The sequence below is a fragment of the Leucopleurus acutus genome, assembly GCF_964270905.1.
Source record: "Leucopleurus acutus genome assembly, chromosome: 4".
NCBI lineage: Eukaryota > Metazoa > Chordata > Mammalia > Artiodactyla > Delphinidae > Leucopleurus > Leucopleurus acutus.
The window spans coordinates 472,974-488,027 of record NC_139146.1 but is presented as its reverse complement, the minus strand read 5'-3'; the positions used below and the strand labels follow the sequence as shown (position 1 = coordinate 488,027).

Genomic DNA, 15,054 nt, shown 5'->3' with positions numbered 1-15,054 from the left:
CAGGGGATCCCATCCTGCACTGCATGGGGGTCCCAGCGGAGGAGGGCAAGGGGACTGGGGACTGAGCCCTGGGAGACGAGAGCAGAGGGAGGTGACCCGGCCCGGCGCTGGGGAGGCGGGGGCGGACGGCAGCTCACTGCCGAGGCACGGGGGAGGGGAGACTCGGCCCCAGCCATGGGCCCAGCGCTGCCTGGGCAGGACGGCGGGCATCCCGACGGGCAGGTCAGGCAGAGCCTGGGCTTGTCTCCTGAAGCACTGAGAGCCAGCGGCTCAGCCTCGCCCCTCCTGCCGATCTTCGGACATGCTGCGCCGGGGCCTTTGCTAAAATCCCACCAGCTCTTAGTGCCTTTCTTAAGATGCTCCAGAACCTCTGGGCCAGGGGAAACCCAACCCCTGCCTGCTGGTTGGGTGAGGAGAGCGAGGCCACGGTTGCACACCCAGGGTGGACGGTGCCCTGCAGGCAACTGGCCCTAGCCCACCTCCCCACCAAGGCCACGCAGGGAACCCCAGAATGTGGGACAGGAGAAACACAGGCCCTGCACTGAGGGCTGGGGGACCACACCAGCACAGAGAGGGGGGGGCCCCCCGCGCCAGATGTGCAGCACTCTGGCTGGCCAAGGAGGCGCATGCAGGTGAGTGGGGAAGAGTCCTCCAGCTCAGAGCGCTGATGGCGGGCCCTGGGGACCCTCAGGCCTCGGCCCCCGAGCCTAAGGCCTGGTGATGGGGTTCCTGAGCGCTCCTTTATCCGTCCTATAAACAGGCACACGCGCACGCACAGATGCAGACACAGGAAGATATAAACAGGCACACGGGCACGCACAGATGCAGACACAGAAAGAAACACCAGCTTAGAGGAAAGGATGCACATTTTCTTGTTTAACAAAATAAATTAAATATACGAAGCTTCAGCTCAAACTCTATATAAAATTACAGAGGCCTGGGGCCACCACGGGGAGTGGGGCAATGGATGCCCGGCTCCGAGGTGGACATCCAGTGTGGCCAAAAGGCCAGGTGGGTCCTGGGCCTCAGGAGAGGCCAAGTCTCTGTAGCCCAGCCCTCCTTTCATCATTATTAATATTATTATCTTAATTTCTTAAATATAAATATCAAGGGCCCCTGCTCTCTGGCAGTGGGACGGGAGGCACCCCCAGCCAGCTCCGGCCTCTCAGGACGGAGCCTAGGGCTGCTCCGCCCGACCCCCCTGCCCAGGGCACTGGTGGACTCCTGGACACCCAGGACAGGTGGTGGCAAAAATAGCCTGGGCAGGGACACAGGCGGGCAGGCGTAGGGAAGGGGTCGGAGTTTTTGGTTTGCAAAGCCAGGGTGCCTCTCAGATCTCCTGCCAGGCCGGGGTGGGGGGGTGACCATGGCCCCCATGAAATCCTTATCACGGGGCCAAGGGATTCCTTCATGAGCTAGCCCATCGCTACATGCGCACTGCAGAGTTACAATACAGACCTTCCCAAAGGCTTCTTAGTCTGAGTGTGTGTGTGTGTGTGTGTGTGTAATTCTGTGTGTGTGTCCAGAGGTATGTCATGCATGTGTGTGCGTCCAGGTGTGTGTGTGTCTCACGTGGGGCGCCTCGCACCCGCAGTCCATCTTCCTCTGTGGCCTCGCCCCAAGCCTGCGCGGCTGGCCGGGCCTCCGCAAGCCCACCCCGAGGCAGCCTAGCACTGGTAGTGGATGTGTTGATGCTGGTGGACCTTGCCCTCCACGTGCGAATGCGTGTGTGAGTGCGTGTGCGTGTGCGTGTCCGTGTAGAGTTTGGGGTAAAGCTTGGGGCCGGCGGCTGAGCCCGGGCCCAGCAGGTGCTGGGGGGCCGCCGGGGGCCCGAGTTCCTCACACAGCCCCACACCGGGGCCGGCACCGAGGGTGGGGGGTGCCGGCAGGTCCTTGTCCCCGCCGCGGTCGCGGGCCGTCGCGGGCGGGCGATGTGCAGGCACCGGAGGGGCGGGCGCGGGGGCGCATGGCTTCTTCTTGGCCTGGCAGAGCCACAGGAGCACGGTGCCCAGGATGAACACGGCGCCGGCTGGGATGCCGATGACCACTGGCCACGGCAGGCTGGTGGTGGAGGACGAGGGGGCCACGGGCGGCCCTGGCGGCTTGGGGTCTGCAGGAGAAACCGAGGAGGGGGCGGGGAGGGGAGCGTCACGTGTGGGCGTGGCCCGGGTGGGGCGGGGCGGGGCAGGGCGGGGCCCACGCACCGGGCAGCACGGTCAGGAAGGCGCTGCGAAAGCTGTAGCCCATGGTGTTGGCGCCCAGGCAGATGTACATGCCCGCGTCGTCCTGGCGCGCGCGAGTGATGAGCAGCTTGTTGAGGTAGGAGCCGTCGGGCCGTGACCACACGTCACCCGTGGGCAGCACCACGAACTTCTGGCCGCCCACGTCGATGGTGGAGTTGTAGCGGCCCTCGGCGCCATACTCCACGCGCTTCAGCCACTGGATCACGGGCTTCACGTCGCTGCGCACTTTGCACTGGAAGGATGTCGTGCCTCCGAAGTCCACCGTCGTGTTCACGGGGTGCGTGCCCGTGAGGACAGGCTTGGAGCGCGTCCGCTCTGCGCAGGGACGTGCGTTGGGCACAGGCCCCAGGCGCCAGCCCGCCCCCGGCCCCGCCCCCGGCCCCGCCCCCGGCCCCGGCACTCACGGATCACGTCCACCTTGTAGGTGGCGTTGATGGCGCCCGCGCGGTTCGACACGCGGCACGTGTACTTGCCGCTGTCCTCGGGGCGCAGGTTCTTCAGGCTCAGGGTCCACTTCTTCTTCCTGTGCTCACCAGCCTCCGGGCGCGTCAAGGCCTGGTCATCCTTCATCCACATGATGTCGGGCCGTGGGTGCCCACTGGCCACGCACTTGAGCCGCACGGAGCTGCCCACGGGCCGCGCAATCACCCGGCGCCTCATCTTGGAGGGCTGCGTGAAGCGGGGCCGGGCTGCGCGGGGCGCAGGGGAGGGGGCGGGGCACAGAAGTCAGCGGGCACTGGGGGGAGGCACAGCCCCGCCCCCCACCAAGATGACGGCGTCTGTCCCTCTGCTCACCCCACTGCTTGCTGGCTGGGTCTTCCTGGCCCCCGGAAGAACCGTCGTGCCCCGGGCTCTCCCTTCCTGGACTGGTGTCGTCTGCAGAGGGGACGGTGCATGAGAGGGGCCTCGGCAGCCCCTGTAAGACCCCAGGACTGGCTCCCGCGCCCCAGCCTCAGGCCCAGCTGGGAAAGCTCTAGAAACGCCAACAGGAGGCCATGGGTGCACACCCACGTCTCAGAATCCCAGAGACAGCTGGGCCGGAGCCGCCCACCCGGCGCACTCCCTGGGTGCAGGTGACCCCGACAGGCGTGGGTGGGACGGAGATCTGGCTCCCCCACCCTGGCTCCGGGGGGTCTGCAGGGCCGGGGGGAGGTGGCGACCAGGCCCAGCCGGCAGCTGCAGTAACCCTAGCCCACATCAAGGGGCCGAGGGCTTGGTGAGCTGACATGGCTCGCATACCGCCTGGTCGTCCTGCCCTTTGAAAGGACGCTGGGGGGGACACCCACAGTACTCCCATTCCACAGCCCAGAGAAGGCCTGTGGGGCCTGGGTGGGGGGCGGCGTGCTGAGGAATGCCCCCCCCCAGTGACAGCCGCCGCCTCCAGGGCCCAGGACCAAGGCCAGGCGCTCGGACCCCACCCCGGAACCCAGTGGAGGGGTGCGTGGGTCAGGCTCCTCCTTTGTGCTGCCAGGGAACCTGCCCCGAGGGACCCGCCCGGGAGCCCGGGGGGAGGGCGAGGCGCCAGCGCCTGGTACCAGTGAGTGGAGGGCGTGTTCCTGGGGGCGCCGCCCAGTCCCCAAGCCCGGGCCCCAGAGGCAGAGGAGAACAGAAGGCCCTTCCTTCCCAGCGGCCCCTCTGAACTCCGAAACCTGAGCCTCAAAGTCATGGCCGACGCCAAGGCTGCCGGCCCGCCTGCCCCACCAGGCTGCCCTTCAGTGGGACCACCACCTGGGGCCCCCATACCCACCCCTGCCGCCCCCCAGCCAGCCCTGGCCCCCAGGTCAGCAGAACTTTGGGGGACAAGGGGTCGGGAGGAAGGGGGACCCCAAGGTGAGGCCTGAGGGGGCGGGGCCCGGCCTGGGGGTGGTGTCCTGGGCTCAGAGGCCGGGAGGGGAGCAGGGCAGATCTGGTCCCGGGGGCAGTGGGCTGAGCTCATGCAGGGTGAGGGTGGGCACAGAGGGAGGGTCTGCCTCCCTGCCCGAGCTGACTAGGCGCGAACAGCAAGGCCCCGCCCTGGCACGGCCAGCACTGACCCATCACGATGAGGGTGTAGTTGACGCTGAGGCTGCCAAAACCGTTGGTGGCCTTGCACACGTAGGCGCCGGCGTCCTCCCGTTCCACCTCCTTCACCTTCAGCCCCTGGGGCAGCACGCGGAAGCGGCTCCAGCCGCCGTGGATTGTCCGGCCATCCTTGGTCCACATGGTCAGTGGCGGCGGGTCGCCCTCCACGGGGCACTGCAGCCGCACAGTGCGGCCCAGCCGGGCCACCTGCCGCGGGACTACCTTGTCCGCCATCCTCGGGGGGCCTGTGGGGGTCAGAGGGCTCGCTCAGGGAGGAGGGGACCAGCAGGTGGTCGGTCGGGGCCAAGGCAAGTGTGGGCACTGGGAGCCGGGCGAGGGCTGTCCCTGCTGGGCCCCCACCCCGGGACTCCACCCAGATACGCCTACCCAGCTCCCAGACCACAGGAGGCGGCGTTCACCCAGGGCCCACTGCGCTCCCGCACGGGAGCCGGGATGCGGCTCGCCCGGGACGCACGTCCGCAGGCGAGCGAGGGCGGCCCCCACCGCCTCCTTGCAGGCACCCCATCTGTTTGTGTGTGCACGTGCGAGCATCCCTGCGTCTGGTGGCCCATGTCTGTGCCTGTGTGTACATGGGCGGCACCAAACCAGGTCTGCCTGCCTGGACAAGAGCCTCCCTGCTGCCAGCCAGGCCACACCAGGTCACCAAGGCCCTGGAGTCAGAGGGCAAGCAGCTGGGCCTCCCAGCCCTGGGTGACCACTATCTGCCCTGGGAGAAGCCTGCGTCCCGGGCTGAGGCCGTGGTGCCCTTCACCAGCGGGAAGAAACCCATCCCCGTCCCCACCGGCCCGGGGCCACCCAGGGACAATGGGGATGACAGGCCTAGAGGGCGCGAGAGACGGGCCAGCTGGGAAGGACGCTGCGGACATCAGAAGGCTATGGAGCGATCTCCTGGTGGACCCTCAGTCCCCTCCTGCCGTGCCCCCGTGCCTGACGCCCTGAGCTGGGGCTGGTGTGCAGCCCCTACACCACGGGAGGACCGCGAGGGTGGAGGGCTCTTACATGGTCACGGACGGCCCCCCCGGACCAGGAGAGGCAGCCACGGGCACCCGGCTGCCCTTCCCAGGGGCTTGGCTGGGCCTGGCTCCCAGGACTCCGCCCACCAGCCACTGGAAGGGGCACCCACCCCACACGGCAGCCACTCCAGGCCGTGAAGGCCACGCCCCAAGCCCTGGCCGCACGGAGGTGCCGGGGGCGTGGCTGCGCTGAGACGCTGGGCCCTGGGCCTGAGAGCGGCATGTGTTTTTAATAACCAGCTGGTGTTTCTTCAACGTGCAGTCGCCGCTGATTCTGTTGCCGCCTCACAGCCAAAGTGCTCCTGCGGGTCCCCCAGAGACTAGCGCCCAGGGACCCTCACAGAGCACGGGCCCCCATCGCCTCCGCCTGGGGTGCGGACGGAGGGTAGGGGGCCATCCCCGTTGGGATGCAGGGAGCTGACAGCCCAGGGCTCAGCTTCTCTGGGGCCCCAGGTGGGGAGGGGGTCCCAGGGGACTGGGGTGTGAGGGACACAGAGACACTAGGCACCTTCCCTCTACAGCCTCCCCCCTCCACATCCTGCCCCATTCGGGTGGCCCCACCCCCTCCACGCAGCCCCTGGACAGTGGGCCATGCCAGAGGTACCAGCCAGCCAGCCAGCCCTCTGGCTTCCCCTGATACCCGCCTCTCCCTAATCACTCACTTGTCTCCAGGGCCCCCCAGGCACCTACCCAGCTCGCAGTGGGAGAGGCTTCAGGGCCCCCAGGCAAGTGGACCTTCTGAGGCCCCCCAGGCCGCCCAGGGTCCGGGCCTCATTCCCAGGCAGACCCTGTCCACCACCTGTCACTGCCTGAAATCCCACCACGCCCAGGGGCCTCCCAGGCTGCAGGACAAAAGGGCACCCCCAGCCCTTCCCGGGCTGCCACCTGGGTGCAAGCAGCACACACAAGCACAGGCACACGGACCCACACACGGCCACACGGACACACGCGGTGGCCCGGACAGCACGCGGGGAGGGCGGTGCCCGCGCGAGGAACAGCATCGCTCCCTGCTGGGGCTCCGCCTGTCCCAGCGGCATCGTGGGGGCACCGCTGGCGGCTGGTTCAACACCCCCGACCCCCGAAGGAGCCCGCTTCAGTGGCAGAGAACGCGCCCGCCTGACAGTGCGGCCCCTCCCTCTCCCCACCCGCCAGAGGAGACCATGTTGGGGGGCACCTACTGGGTGGCAGGGACGCCACCCTCGGTCCTGCGGAGTGGAGGGACAGGGCCAAGTGACCGCCAGATGGGCCGGAAGTGTGGCCCCGTGGGCCGGCCTGTGAGCAGTGAGGGGGACGAGGCAGCGCCCGTCCAGAGGCCCCGGCTGGAGCCAGCCTTGTCCTAAAGCAAACAGCCCTCCTCCCCTCTGTGGCCAGCCTCACCCCTCCCCACCCCCACCTGGGCTCCGGGGGACCCTGCCCCCCACCCCAGCTTCTGCGAGAGACCCCCCAGCAGGCTCACCAGCGGGAGGCCTGGCCCCCCAGATTCCTGGGAATTCTGGCCGCCAGCACGGCTGCTGCAGCTCTATATTTAGCCTGGGAAACACAAGCCCTGCTGTTCCACCTGGACAAGGCCTCCCGCCCCTCAGCCACAGGGAAACTGAGGCCTGAGCTGGAGACCCGCAGGCCCCTGGAGGGCGTGTGGGTGGGGGCAGCCGACGCAGCCTTAGTGCCTTCCCCGTGAGCGCCTCCTCCAGGAAGCCCCAACCCTGCACCCACCCGCAGTCACGGCCCTAGGAGGCTGCGGGCACAGGCAGGATGTACACGGCGCAGGCATGGCAGACACGGGGCAAAGGCAGGCTGGGGCCGGGTCTCACCCCAAGAGGGGGGCTGAACGTCAAGGTAACGGGCAGGGAAGGTGTCGCCCCTTCCTCTCCTCCATCCTCCTCCACCCTCAGCTGTGAAAACATGGTCAGGAATGGGGGTACTGGGGGGGATGGGGGGCAGCCGCTCCGGGCACCCCACAAACCCAGCTTGGATTCCCAGCCGCCATCCAGAGCTGCTGTCACACACAGACCCTGTCACACCGACCCCCAGGTGCACACCCCAACAGTGGGCGCAGACTCCCTGCCACACACACCCCACCTCTGAGCGCTCTGGACGCCCAGGCCCACAGCCCCTCCCCCTGCCTGGCCAGAAGCACCGCTTTCCCCCGTTTAGTATAACAAGACCCGGCTGCAACCCCAGCTGATAGCCCTCCTGCCCCGGGGCCCAGGGAGGCAAAGGTGCTGGCAGGAACAGAGAAGGGACCCCCAGCTGTGGCCCACCCCATGCCCACCCCCCCCCGTACCCCCAAGCCGTCTTCACAGGCCCTCGGGGCCGCCCCGAAGCTCAGCACCCCACACCTCACCGCCCCGCGGCCTCCGCGCAGCCTGGCGCACCTTCCCGACACCCCCTCCTCCCTCCCCGCCCCCAGGGGCACTCCATCTGGACCCATGCTGCCCCTCTGTTCATGCCGTGGCAGGGGTGAGAGGGTTCCCAAGTGTCGGGCTGCACCCCTCCCCACCGCCCGGGGTGTTCTGTGGGCCCTGGCTTGCCAACCCCAAGCTCCCTTCAAGAGGGGCCGGGCCAGACGTCGCCCCTCTCCCAGGGCCCATGTCGCAGAGACCAGCAGGGGCCACAGAGGCACCCCGTGAAGCCGCAAACACAGCTGAGGTTGAGGGTGCATGCAGCACCGGCCGGCTCGTCAGGGCAGCTCTGTCCCCCACAAGCCCTGCAAAGCCCCAGAAATTTCCAGCCTGGAAGGAATTCTCCGGCAGGGGGCGGGGGGGTGGGGGGAGCATCGGGCTAGCCAGCATGGGCCTGGCCGTGGGGTGAGGGCGGCCAGCCAGGAGCCACCGTCCTGCTGTGCAGGACAAGCTAAGTGAGAGGCGTGGGGAGGGGCGCTGGGCCCTGGCTGCGGGGCCGGAAGGGGGCAGGTCCACCCGGGCTGCCTGGGTACCTGACGCCAGACAGGGCAAGTAGGCACTCTCTGGGGGGAGCGGGCGCCCACAGTGGGGACCGGGTGCAGCAGGGTGAGCTGGGAAGGCCGCAGGGCCAGCACCCTCCCCAAGAAGGCGAGGCCTGGGGCGGAAGGACAGGAACACCCCAGGGCGGGGGCACAGGTGAGGCCCACCCCAGGGCTGCCACGAGGGGGGCAGGCTCGGCACACGTGCACACCCACACTCGCATACAGGCTCCCGGTCAACAGCCGGCCCAGGGCGGCCCCGGGGGCTGGACCCACGGGATCTGTGGTGGAACTGGTAGGACCCGCAGGACAGGTGGTTGCCCCAGAAACCAGGCCATGCTGGGCGTGGCAAAGGGACGGCCTGACCCACCGAGCAAGCCGCCGGGAGCGTCCCCTCCACCGGCTGCCCAGCCGCGCACCAGGGGGCTGGCAGACCGGGGGCCTCCAGGTCTGTCCTCTTCTCTGGAGGCCCCCAGATGGACCTCCAGTGGCCCCCCAGCTTCAGGGCTCCTCCGCCTAACCCTCACCACCCCCAGGACCGACAAGTGAGGCCCAGAGCATCACCCTGACAGGGCCACTTCCCTGGGGGGGACCCATGTGAGCTGCCTACGGGACAGTGACCAGAAAGCACCCAGACCCACCGCCGGGCCTCCCTCAGCTGGACACCGGGCAGCCCCGTCGGGTGTCCAGATCTCACTAGGCCCACCAGACTCAACGCTGTCTCACCCCGACCCTGCCCACCCCGCCATCCACCCCCACCTCACCAACGTCACTTGACCCAGACCCTCCCCCAGCTGCCAAAGGACCGAGAAGGCCCTTGTCCAGCGAGGCCTCCCACACCTGCCGGCACCGGACCCAGAGCACAGGGTAACGCGCCGCGGGGCCCAGACCACCCCAGGGGCCCCGCCCCAGGGGGCCCCGATCCAGGTACCAGAGTCACCTCAGAGGGGAGACGAGGACATTTTCCTGAGCCTGGAGCCCCTGGGCGTTTAAGCAGAACCTCGAGGGTGAGGGCGATGGCTACGGCAGCAGAAGACCCAACGCACCCAGCAGCCTGGCCTGCGCGACCCCAGGCCAGAGCCCCTGCGTCCCACCCATACCTGCTCCACGACAGCCCACGCCCACGGCGGGCTTCTTGAGGCCAGGACTGAGGCCATGGGGCCTGAGCAGGCCGGCCCAGACTAGGCGCCCCCAGGCCCCCAGAGGCCACGGGGCAGGCCACCTAGCCCTCAAGGCGCACATGCTGTGTCGGGCTGAGCTCCAGAGTCAGCCCCAGTCCCCGCCGGAACCCGGACAGGCTGCTGCACGAGTGCAGAGGGCAGCCCCGAAGCCACTGGCAGTGGCCCTGGACCAGGAGAGCGCGCTCCGCAGGCCCCGGCTCCTCCAGGGCTCAGGATCATGGGAGCCAGAGGGGGTCCCTCCGCCCCGCCTGCTGCCCCAGGTCCCGTTATTCACTCTTCAGCCACTCAACAGCGCACAGCTTGTGTAAATCTCTCATGAAATAAACTCCCCGGCAGGAAGAAAAGCAATTGTGTTTCCTGCCAAGATGGGAAACCCTGGATTTCAGCAGCCCTTAGGCTGGAGCAACTCCTGCAGTGCCTCAGGGACAGCTCCTAGAAACCCCACCCTGGGCCAGTTCTCCTCAAGGCGGCCGTCTGCGCTGGATGGTGGGGTAGGCACCTACCCACCCCCTGCCTGCCTCCAGGCCCCGCCCCCAGCCACTCAGTTGGGGCACAGGGTGTGGATGGAGGCCCCGGGACTCCTCGCTGGAGCCAGGAAGGCTGGCCACAATGTCCTGGTGGAAAAGCCCCCAGGACACCCCCTCAGCTGACCAGCCTCTCGGCCCAGCCCTTCCCCACTCAAGGCCCCTACCCCACTACACCAAGGCGCCCGCGTCCACTGGATGTCCACTCTGGCCCCGGTGAGCTGCTCACCTCTGCCCACGACATCCCCCCAGCTGGAGGCCTGTCCTTACCTACCCTGACCAGCACCCACCTCTCCTTCCAAGTCCCGGGGTGACGCCCACGCCTCTGCGTTCCACCTCCCTCCAGTGGACCCCGGGCTGCGACCCCACCTGAGGTAGCCCAGGTGGCCCCTGCTCTCCTGGGCCCCGAGAGGAGCGAGGCTGGGACTGACCAGGAGCGCCTGGTGGCCACCACTAGGAAGAGCGGGTGATGGGCAAGGTAGGTGGGGCCACACTGGCTGCAGCGCCGCTGAGGTCTGGGGACGGTGGCATGGGCGCGGACACGCTTTCCTTGCACACGCTGCCCCGCCGACGGAGGCTGCCACCTGGACGCACCAGGGCTGCAGTCACCAGGCGAGGCACAGCGTGGGGCAAAGGAGGCCAGCGTGGACGGCCACACAGCGGGGAGGCGGCCACAGCCCGTCCACCCGGCACGTCAGCGAGCCCGAGCCGCCCAGGTGATCGGAGGCTGAGGCTGCTGCCGGGGAAAACCAACATGTACCACGTTAGGGCCGCGGAGCCGGGCGGGAGCCGGGGGCCCACTGATCCCCCCACAATGGAGACAGAGGCTGCGGGCAGCCCAAGCTCAGCCTGGCCCAGCCAAAGGCCACTTTGTTCGGCTCCCTCCTCCCCCCAGAGGAGGCAGTGATTTATTCTCCCTTCCAGGAGTGGGGCCCAAGACAAGACGTAAATGGGGCCGCTGGCCCACATCCCCAGCTCGCAGAGCCTGGGCCGGGCTCCCACAAGTCCACCTCAGCCCTGGCCGCACACTGGCCAGCACGGCCTGCAGGGACCTAGAGGGGAGGAGAAGGCCCCCTGCAGCCTGGCCAGAGGCCGAGGTCAGACAACGCACATGCACACGCCACAGCCGCCCTGACGGCCACATGCTTCGCCAACGACTCACACACCCCAGCAGACCCTTCGCGCCACAGCCCCAAGGCAGGGCAGCTCCAAGTCCTCTCCATCCCGCGGGAGATAGGGCACCCGGCACACCGGCCAGGTCCAGGGGACAGGGCGGGGCCTCCGGGGCTGGCTGCTCAGAGACCGTCCACTGCACCGCCATCCTCAGAGGAGTTCACACGCGGCACCTCTCAGAAAACCCTGAAATGACTTCTTCCAAAGTAATTTGTAAAAGGCATTTCATTCGGAACCTTTCAGAGCTCCCACTGTGAGAAATAAAATGGAAATGGAGAAAGCCAACCTCTTTTTTCAAATTTGAAAAAAGAAAAAAAACAAACAGTTTAAGACAAACCCACCAAGATTGTGAAACTTTGGGAAAAGGGGAACTTTAAAAATATGATTGGAGTCTAGAAATGTACCGATTCCAGAAATTGTGACACCACGGGGAAAACGGCTTTCAAAAAACCACCCAAACTCTGTCTGCGCTGGTTTGTCAGCCTAAAGAAGGTCCACGCTCAGCCTCTTCACTCGCCAAGTGGGAAGGGCCTGCAACGACTCTGCCCTCCAGTCCAGGCCTGGCGGAGAAGCCAGCACAATTCAGGAAGAGCACTGACCCCGCACCCCCAAAACCACAGAGGCCCTTGCCCTTGGAAAGGGGCTCCCACCCCTCTACTGCCGCCAGGGCCCTCACCATGCAGCCCAAGGCCTCAGCCAACGGGCACAGAGCAGGGTGTGGTCCCTCTGGGACCCCTCGGCTCCGAGGCAGGCCCTACCGCCCACTGCCATCCACGGCCCGCTGCCACCCGCCACTCCACCTCCGGCTCCAGCCAACGACCAGGCCAGGCCAGTGGCCTCCAGAGCCTCCCTGGCCAAGTGGCCGGAGGACAGGCAGGTGCGTGGATAGGGCAGTGCAAGTAGATAAAAGAGCAATCAGAGTCCAGGCCGCTGGCCACTGGCGGAGGGGGGCCTTGCCGGGCATGACCTGAGTGTCCGCAGTACCCTGGACACTGCCCGTCCCAGCCACGCCTGGGCAGCCCCCACCCTCAAGCGAGCCAGCCAGTCCCCGGCGGGGCAGGCGGGGCCGCGGGGGTGGGGTGGGTACTGTGGCATGAGGCCCACCTGGGCCGCCGCCCGCCACCCCACACCCGAACGTGGCCATATAAGGCCGGGTTGGTCTCAGTGCGCCCGCTGGGCAGCAGCGGCGCGGGGGGAGGGGTGCGAAGCCTCAGAGGACTGGTAGACAGGGCAAGGACGATCCTGAGTGGTCAACACACCCAAAGGGCTGGCCTGGCCGCAGGTCCCGCCTAGCTGAGGGAGGCCAGCACTGAGCATGGCGGTGGGAGTCTGCGGGCACGCATCACCCGTCAGCCAAGGACGCCCCTTGCTGGGGCTGGTTGCGGGGGCAGGGGTCCCTCCGGAGGCATCTGGGCCTGCCCACTTGCACAGCAGGTGTGTGAGCCCACGTCCAGACCCTGGTGTGGTGCACACCGAGAGACGTAGTGTGTAGCTGGAAGTAGGTGGTCTCAGGGTCTGCATTAAGACAGGCCCCGACCCTCCACCATGCAGTGACCCCGTGCACTGGGCACTCAGTCTCCCAGCCCCCACCCTGTACCTTCCCAGAGATAGGCAGGCCTAGGGCACAGGGCTGGGTCATTAGTCCCAGAGGCCAAGAATGTCCCCACTGTCCCCACACCCAACCCTGGCCACCAGGGGGATCTCTACAGGTTCCCAGGGGCCTAATTGGGTCCAATGTGGCCAAACAGCCCATCACTCATGAATCTGCCGTGAGCAGCTGCCCGCAACTGCAGGGATGTGTGTGTGGATGTGTGCGTATGTCCTGAGGGGAACTGGGGCCAGAGCCCACTCGGCCAGCAAGCGTGGGGCCCCACGGATGAGCTGGGGGTGCCCTGAGAGTGAGGGGTAACCCTGTGGGAGAGCTGGAGGGACCTCATGGATGAGATGGGGATGCCCCATAGGTGAGGGGTGCCCCACAGGTAGCTGGGGAGCCACGTGAGTGAGGGGGGGCCGCGGGTGAGCTGCAGTGTCCCATGGGTGCACTGGGGCTCCCCGCGGGTGAAGGGCGGGCAGAGCCGGGCCAGCAGGGGCGGGGCGCAGGCACGCGCGCCAGGCGGGCACTGTGGCAGGGTTCAGGGCCGGAGGGAAAGGGGCGGCGCTGGCGGAGGCCGGGGCGCCGGGCTGGGCGCCAGCACTCACCTCGGGCGGCGGTGGCCGGCGGGAGGGCCCCCAGGAGCAGCAGCAGCGGCAGCACCAACGCGGGGCTCGGCGTCATCTCGGCCAGTGCGGACCTGGGGTGTATTCGGAGGCCGGTCACTGCGTGGGGGTGGGGGTCGCCCCGCCCCCCGCCTTGGGCCCCGGAGCCGCCCGCACCCCAGCCCTGGGTCGCGGGGACCGGGGTGCGGGCCGCCCCGCCTTCCCTGCCGCGCTCCGGGCGGAGGAAGCGGCGGCGGGGGAACCGTGGTTATCAAAGGCAGACAAAGGGTTTACACTAATTACCGACCTCCCCCGCCCCCCCTCCAAACACCGTCTGGATTCCTGGCTCTTGTAACTCGGGCCCTGCCCGCGGGACACACAACACCGGCGGCCCCGCAGATAATCGCCTGCGCCATTAGCGGACAAATTTGCGTTGGGGGGGGCCCACGTGGGGTACAGGGGCGGGGGCGGGGCACTGGCAGGACCTCGGGCCAGGCGGGAGCGGCGGCGGCGCGTGCCGGTGCCGGCGGCTCCCCACCGCAGAGCGGGAACCCGGACGCTCTCAGCCCGGGCCCCCGCCCCCGCCCCCGGCCCCCGGCCCTCCCGAGTCGGCCCGCCCAGTCTGCCCCGGGGATCGCGGGCGCGCGGAGGGGCTCACCTCGGCGGTGCTCGCGGGCGGCGGGGCTCAGGGCCGGGCCCGCGGGGCGCGCTGCGCGGTCATCGCCGCCCCGGGCGCCGCACCCCGCCGCCCCGAGCCCCCGGGCCCGGCCTCGGGACGGGGCGGCGCTACCTGGGCGCGGGCGGCTCGGGTCGGGGCCGGGGCGGGGGCCGGGGGCTGGGGCCTGGGGGCGGGGCGGGCGTCGGGGTCGCTCCGGGGGCCGGGGCCGGGGTCCCGGGGCGGCGGGGCGAGGGGCCCGGGGCGCCGCGCCGCGAGGCGTCCTTCCCTGCGGGGCTTTGTCAACTCTCCCGGAGCGAGCGCCGAGCCCGCCGCGCGCCCCGCCCCGACACAACTTCCTGCCAATCGGCACGCCGAGGCCGCCGCGTCCCGCCCCCTTGTCCCGCCCATCTCCCCGCCCCTCACCCCGCCCCGCGCCCGAACTTTTCGCCAATCGGCGTGCGCGCCCTCCCCGCCCGCCTGGCTCCCCGCCTTAACCCTCGCGGTGCGGGCGGCCCGCGGGCGGGTCGGCTCCCCGGGGCGCGGCCCCGCCCCCGCCCCGCCCCGCCCCGGCCGGCCCCTGGCCCAGCCACGCCCCCGCACGGCCCGCCCCTAGCCCCGCCCCCAGCCTGTTCCCACCCTCCCCAGCCAGGTCCAACACACCGCGCCCCCTCACGGCCATCCGCCTAGCCCCGCCCAGGCCCAGCCCAGCTTTGCGCACCTCCAGGTCCCGCGGCGTCCACCTCACAGCTGCACCCGTTGGCGCCCGTGTTGGAGCACACAACTTCAGGCCACCAACACCCCGCGCACCTCCAGAGCTGGCCCTGATGGAGCCCCAGCTGGGCCGTCAGGGCTCCGAGGTCTGAGCCCCCGGTTGTCGTGGGAGCGGAGGGGAGATCCAAGACCCCGCTATGGCCCCAAGAGACTCCAGGGTGGGCCAAGTCGCAGGTGATGTGGGGTACTGAGGTCCTGTGCAGATGAAGAAACGCAGGCACAGAGAGGTCAGGTAATTTACCCAAGATTTCCCAGGCGGCACTTGGCATGCC

At 68.7% G+C, this 15,054-nt stretch overlaps 1 protein-coding gene across 1 annotated transcript; it reads right to left on the bottom strand.

Annotated features, from left to right (window-relative positions):
• Positions 1-868: 868 nt before the first annotated feature.
• FGFRL1 (fibroblast growth factor receptor like 1) lies at positions 869-14,286 on the bottom strand. Its single transcript, XM_082837968.1, has 7 exons — positions 14,012-14,286; positions 13,357-13,448; positions 4,277-4,549; positions 3,039-3,119; positions 2,648-2,932; positions 2,205-2,558; positions 869-2,110 (listed from the first exon to the last, which is right to left on the bottom strand). The coding sequence occupies exons 2-7, from the start codon at positions 13,430-13,432 to the stop codon at positions 1,668-1,670; spliced, it is 1,512 nt and encodes a 503-aa protein (XP_082694094.1). The 5' UTR covers positions 13,433-13,448; positions 14,012-14,286; the 3' UTR covers positions 869-1,667.
• Between the last annotated feature and the right edge of the window lie 768 nt (positions 14,287-15,054).